This window comes from Aplysia californica, unplaced genomic scaffold, assembly GCF_000002075.1.
Source record: "Aplysia californica isolate F4 #8 unplaced genomic scaffold, AplCal3.0 scaffold00364, whole genome shotgun sequence".
Lineage (NCBI taxonomy): Eukaryota > Metazoa > Mollusca > Gastropoda > Aplysiida > Aplysiidae > Aplysia > Aplysia californica.
The window spans coordinates 86158-92879 of record NW_004797634.1 but is presented as its reverse complement, the minus strand read 5'-3'; the positions used below and the strand labels follow the sequence as shown (position 1 = coordinate 92879).

The following is a 6722-nucleotide window of genomic DNA, read 5'->3' as shown; positions in this document are numbered from 1 at the left end:
ATTCACATTTAACTTCTGATTTTGATCTAACTAAACTCATATTGGTTACTTTTGATTGCAATGAGCATAGCAATACATTTATAATGTATTCCAATAGTTCCGTGGCATTGTTTAAGCTATGCACGTCTTGCAACTTTTCTTGCAACTTTTGCTAATTTTTCGTGCAACTTTTGCTATTTACAAATGCAACTTTCTCTGAGGACAGACTTTTTCAACGTTTTTCGGTGAAATCTTCACAGAAATGTGTTTTTAAATGGACCTAAAAAGTGTTGAGCCGAAAAACAGAAATTTGATAAAAATTGCCAAACTGGCAGAAAAATGCTGGTTTCTTCGATTTTGTTATTTTGACGAGTGCCTGATTTCACTGCAATGCCTCACATGTGATATATGTCTTAGTCATACTGAGCTAATATGACCTTGTGGACTGTATAGTCATCATCATCATCATTGTTATGATCATAAATATTATATGTCTTAGTCATACTGAGCTAATAGGACGTTGTTTCCTATGAAACATCAATCATTATTATCTCCCCTTCTTGTTTTTTATGTTTGTTACTCTCTTGTAACACCTCTAATCGTCAGGCCCTCATGTGACCTTATGTAGTTGCGAGCACCGTAAAACCTCTACTAAAACTAAAACTAAAAACCTTCCCCAGGCTGTTCTTCATCAAAGACGTGAGCAACACGTACAGGGAGATCATCAAGCTTCGGAACATCACTCGACTGGAGCGCGTGCAGAGCCACTCCTTCCTGGTTGCGGTGGACGCGCTCGTTGTCACTGACGGTACGATCGGAGGCCCCGTGGTGGTGCTTTTTGTCACTTGTGTGTTGTCAGTTGTGTGTTGTGTGTCATATGTTGTCACTGACGGTACGATCGGAGGCCCCGGTGGTGGTTTTGTCTCTTGTGTGTTGTCAGTTGTGTGTTGTGTGTCATGTGTTGTCACTGACGGTACGATCGGAGGCCCCGGTGGTGGTTGTGTCACTTGTGTGTTGTGTAATGTGTGTTGTCGCACGCCATTTTGGACAATCCATGGCACCTATTGTGTCCTGTGTTTGTGTGTTGTCTTTTATTGTCTGTTGTGTGTTGTCTGTCATGTGTTGTTTTGTTGTGCAATGTCTTTTGTGTTGTTAAGATTGTTGTGTGTTGTTTTTATGTTGTTTTTTTGTCTGTTGTGCATTGTCTTTTGTGTTGTTTTTTATGTTGTTTTTTTGTTGTTGTGCATTGTCTTTTGGGTTGTTTAGTGTGTTGTGTGTTGTTTTTTATGTGTTTTTTTGGGTCTGTTGTGCATTGTCTTCTGTGTGTTGTGTATTGTCTTCTGTGTGTTGTGTATTGTCTTCTGTGTGTTGTGCATTGTCTTCTGTGTGTTGTGTATTGTCTTCTGTGTGTTGTGTATTGTCAGCCTTTTTGGCTTTTTTTCCCTGCAGAGAATGAGGGTTATTACGTTGATGTGCTTTTTTTTACTCAAATAAACTAAGCTGTTGGTGACACAGCCAGCAATCTGTATGTGTATTGTCATTTCCCCCTCCATCCCCACCACACACTATCCTCTCTCCCAGCTGTCTCTGAGTTTCCTTTCATGTCTTTCCCACTGTGTGCCTCAGACAACAAGGTCAAGTTCTCCGCTGCTTTGAAGGAAGAGCGCAACTGCTGGGCCACGCTGATCGAAGAAATGCGAGCGGGCAAGATCGTTGCCGAGGCTACCAAAGACTTCACAGCGATTGGCCAGGCGGTGCAGAATGTGCTGCTAGTAGATGCCATCATCAGAAGGTATCGCAGAAAAGTTTTTCTGTTGTGGGTGGTTGGGGGGGTGCTCTGGTGAGGTTTGCTCCTTCTGTCTTGTCAGACATCTTTTTTCCCTAATCTCTCCTCCTTTTCTTTGTATGTTTACTCACTAGAAACACTTCTAATCTTTGGCACCTATCTATCTTATTCGTGTTGCAAGTGCCGTAGAAGTTGTTAAGACTAAACCAAATTTTTTTTTTAAGTTGTGTCCTCGGGTATTCTATAAATATCTTTATTCAAACAAAAAAACTCCAACTAAGTGACCATTTTCTATTGTGCTTCTCTTAATTAACAAAATATACCAATTTCATGTCACTATGCTTTACATTTCTCAAAACTAAACAGTCTTCATCCTGTGGGGCAGTGGTACTGACTGAAGTGGCTTTAGGCCATTCCCAAAGGGGGACATTACCATGTTCTTATGCACTGTAGAATTTACTTGTAAATGGGCTGATTCAACAATGTCATGCTCATAACTGTGCCTGAACTACAACAGGGAACTGCTGCTTTTTCTTTCATAATCATTACTATCGTCATTTTACCTCTACTTCTTTTGTATGTTTGTCACACTCTTGTGGCCCGCTAATTGCGGGGTGCCTTGATAGTCGAAGCAGACTTTGTGCTGTTGAAGTTAAAGAGGTGAGCAGAGTAAGTCTGATTCCCTGTAAGGACTTCTCTGTTGACATCCACCCCTTGGCGCTCATATGACCTTATGCAGTTGTTGCCAGCGCCGTAAAACCTCTACTATGGCGCTCAAATGACTTTATGCAGTTGCGAACGCCGTAAAACCCTCTACTAATAAAAATAAAAAATTAATAAAACCTCTACCAGAACAAACTGCACAACCTTGTCTTTCCTCAATCCACAGCGGTCAGGACAAAGGCACTACCCACCACAACAACATCGCGCGTGCGGCCGAGACGGTGTGTTACTTCACCTCCTACATCTCGGAGGGCCGACACAACCTCCCACCCGCCACACTCAGCGCGCTGCAGCACCGCGTCGACCCCAACATAGGGCAGCGCGAGAGGAACACGGTGGAGATTATGCTCTACACGGCGGGATGTGAGTCGTTACCTGCTGGTGTGTTGTTTTTTCTGCTGTTGGGCTGTGTGCTGTTGTGTTTGTTCTGCTGTTGGGCTGTGTGCTGTAGTGTTTCCTGCTGTTGGGCTGTGTGCTGTTGTGTTTTCTGCTGTTGGGCTGTGTGCTGTTGTGTTTTCTGCTGTTGGGCTGTGTGCTGTTGTGTTTTCTGCTGTGCTGTTGAGTTTTCTACTGTTGTGTTTTCTGCTGTTGGGGTGTGTGCTGTTGAGTTTTCTGCTGTTGGGCTGTGTGCTGTTGAGTTTTCTGCTGTTGGGCTGTGTGCTGTTGTGTTTTCTGCTGTGCTGTTGAGTTTTCTGCTGTTGGGGTGTGTGCTGTTGAGTTTTCTGCTGTTGGGCTGTGTGCTGTTGTGTTTTCTGCTGTGCTGTTGTGTTTTCTGCTGTTGGGCTGTGTGCTGTTGTGTTTTCTGCTGTGCTGTTGAGTTTTCTGCTGTTGTGTTTTCTGCTGTTGGGGTGTGTGCTGTTGTGTTTTCTGTTGTTGTGCTGTTGAGTTTTCTGCTGTTGTGCTGTTTCTATATCATGACCTACTGTTTAGAGTACCTAGTATTACTCACGTGAAAGAAAAAGGGTAAAGAGACAAAGGACGAGATTTTATACGCAATGAAAAAGTGGTACCTTTTAAAAAAAAATTATTGCCAGTATATAGTAGAACAATTTGGTTTATATTTGATTGAAGCTGTTTTGTTCTGCGGATGAACACACATTTCCACTAGCTAAAAAGAGGAGTGCACAGTGGTGACCAGCAATGATATGTTGGTGAAATTGTTCTTTACTGGTGTAGTATTTTGTATTTATCCATGCATATATATTTCTTATCATTCTTTTATATGTATGTTTGTATTTCTTGTTATGTATGTATGTATTCCTTATTATTCATTTATGTATGTATGTATTTTAATTATGCATTTATGTATGGATGTATTTCTAATTATATGTTTATGTATGTATGTATTTCTTATTATTCATTTATGTATTTATGTATTTCTAATTATGTATTTATGTATGTATGTATTTCTAATTATGTGTTTATGTATATATTTCTTATTATTCATTTATGTTTGTATGTATTTCTAATTATGTACTTATGTATGTATGTATTTTAATTATGCATTTATGTATGGATGTATTTCTAATTATGTGTTTATGTATGTATGTATTTCTTATTATTCATTTATATATGTATGTATTTCTAATTATGTGTTTATGTATGTATTTCTTATTATTCATTTATGTTTGTATGTATTTCTAATTATGTACTTATGTATGTATGTATTTTTAATTATGTACTTATGTATGTATGTATTTTTAATTATGTACTTTTGCATGTATGTATTTTTAATTGTGCACTTATGTATGTATGTATTTCTTATTATCCTTTTATGTATGTATGTATTTTTAATGATGTATTTATGTATGCATGAGCCTGTTTGCCATTGTAACTCAAGTTTCCCCACAGGATCAATAAAATGTTATGTATTTGTTATTATTTTTATTGCTATTATTTTGTAAATAAAAAAAAAAAATTTTGCGCTCATATGAACTTATGCAGTTGCGAGCGCCATAAAACCTCTACTAAAACTAAAGTTTTTTTCTGGTCCGTTAGGTCAGTCCACAGACGCCAGCAGCAGCATCCCTCCCCGTCTGTGGTGCGGCATGGGCGACGGCAAGGTCAAGGTCTTTGATGCCACAAACTGGACACTGGAGCGCAACTTTGTGCAGACCAAGCACACAGTGGTCAGTTGGAAGGGGGGTGCTACACGGTCAGTTAAAACTGACTGCTACCTTTAGGGGGTGGTACACGTTCAGTTAAAACTGACTGCTACCTTTAGGGGGTGCTACACGTTCAGTTAAAACTGACTGCTACCTTTAGGGGGTGTTACATGTTCAGTTAAAACTGTCTGCTGCCTTAAGGGGGTGGTACACGTTCAGTTAAAACTGACTGCTACCTTTAGGGGGTGTTACATGTTCAGTTAAAACTGTCTGCTGCCTTAAGGGGGTGTTACACGTTTAGTTAAAACTGACAAGTGTCCGTCCTCTTTGTGATAAGAAAATGCTACATGACGCAGTCTTGGTAAAAAAAATTTTTTTTTGAGTTCTTCAAAAGCCAGCAGGAAGAAGAGTGATCCACGATTCATTTTGCTGATTTTAATAAGCTGGTTCTGAATTTGATATAATATTTTATGACAGGACATAGTTTTTAACAAGCTTGTAAACAAGATTTTTATCATCAGAGGGCTGCATTTTGTTGGAACGGCTACTGCATTGTCTGCTAGCTTTGGTTGATAAAATTCATTTACACTTTTTTGTAGCTTCAATAGTTTCTTCATTAGTTGAAATGATCCAGTCTCTTACTGCTTCTATTGTTTATTTAGAAGTTAGAATGGTCTAGCCTCTTACTGCCTCTAAAGTTTATTCATAAGTTAAAATGATCCTGCCTCTTACAGCTTCTATAGTTTATTCATAAGTTAAAAAGATCCATCCTCTTACAGCTTCTATAGGTTATTCATAAGTTAAAATGATCCAGCCTCTTACAGCTTCTATAGGTTATTCATAAGTTAAAAAGATCCAGCCTCTTACAGCTTCTATAGGTTATTCATAAGTTAAAATGATCCATCCTCTTACAGCTTCTATAGTTTATTCATAAGTTAAAATGATCCATCCTCTTACAGCTTCTATAGGTTATTCATAAGTTAAAATGATCCAGCCTCTTACAGCTTTTAAAGTTTATTCATAAGAGGATTTCTTTCACAAAGACAATCAGGCCATCTGTGTATCATCCAGTCTCATACTGCTTCTATAGTTTATTCATTAATTGAAGTGATCCAACCTCTAAATCTATTCATAACATTGATGATAAAACATATCTTTCACTTGTATATTGTTATTGTTGTTGTTGTTTTCAAATCCCTTTAGCTATTTCACTCTTCGCAGCGCAATGCCTCCCTTAAGTAACCGTCTGTATATAATCCAGTCTCTTACTGCCTCTATAGTTAATTCATAACTTAAAATGATCCCAACATCTCACAGCTTCTATAGTTTATTCATAAGAGAATTTCTTTCACTGAGACAGTCATGCTATCTGTATATATCGCCCAGTCTCTTACTGCCTCTAAAGTTTATTCATAGCATCGATGATAAAAGATATCTTTCAATAAGACAACCACACTATCTGTACCCCTCTCAGTCGGCAATGGTTGCCGTGGGAGACACGCAGGTGTGGGCGGGGTCGCACGGGATCTTCATCATCGAGACGGAGACTATCACCTGCAACAAAACCCTCACTGAACACCCGGACCTGGTAGTGGACATTGAGCTGACCAATAACGGCAGGTAACCACGGACCTCCTTTTCTTGTGTCTTTTACCGTTTTTCCTGATACAAATATAGTAGGTTTCAGTTGTATTTATAGCGTTTTTAGCACATGCAAAATGTCTGCCTGCACTGTACACTTCTCAGGAAGTTGGGATTGTTTTAGAATGCTGTCACACGTCTGCTGGGGTAATAAAATAAGTTGAAGGACATAGAGCTTGTTGTTGAGTGGGAATTTACACGATGCAATTTCTATTTATCACTATTGTTATTATGATTATTATTATTATGATTATTGTTTTTATGATGATGATGATGATTATTATTATTTTCATCATTCTTTTTCTTCTTCTTCTTCTTCTTCTTCTACTTCTTCTTTTTCTGCTTCTTCTTCTTCTTCTTCTTCTTCTTCTTCTTCTTCTTCTTCTTCTTTTTCTTCTTCTCCTTCTTCTTCTTCTTCTTCTTCTTCTTCTTCTTCTTCTTCTTCTTCTTCTTCTTCTTCTTCTTCTTCTTCTTCTTCTTCTTCTTCT

At 38.5% G+C, this 6722-nt stretch overlaps 1 protein-coding gene across 1 annotated transcript in view; it reads left to right on the top strand.

Moving 5' to 3' along the window:
• Positions 1-6722, top strand: part of LOC101863525 (DENN domain-containing protein 3) — a 47263-nt gene that overhangs the window by 33582 nt on the left and 6959 nt on the right. Inside the window, exons 20-24 of the mRNA XM_005103243.3 lie at positions 660-787; positions 1606-1771; positions 2655-2851; positions 4499-4617; positions 6068-6209. Coding sequence (XP_005103300.3) covers positions 660-787; positions 1606-1771; positions 2655-2851; positions 4499-4617; positions 6068-6209 — 752 coding nt within the window. The remainder of the gene's footprint in view (positions 1-659; positions 788-1605; positions 1772-2654; positions 2852-4498; positions 4618-6067; positions 6210-6722) is intronic.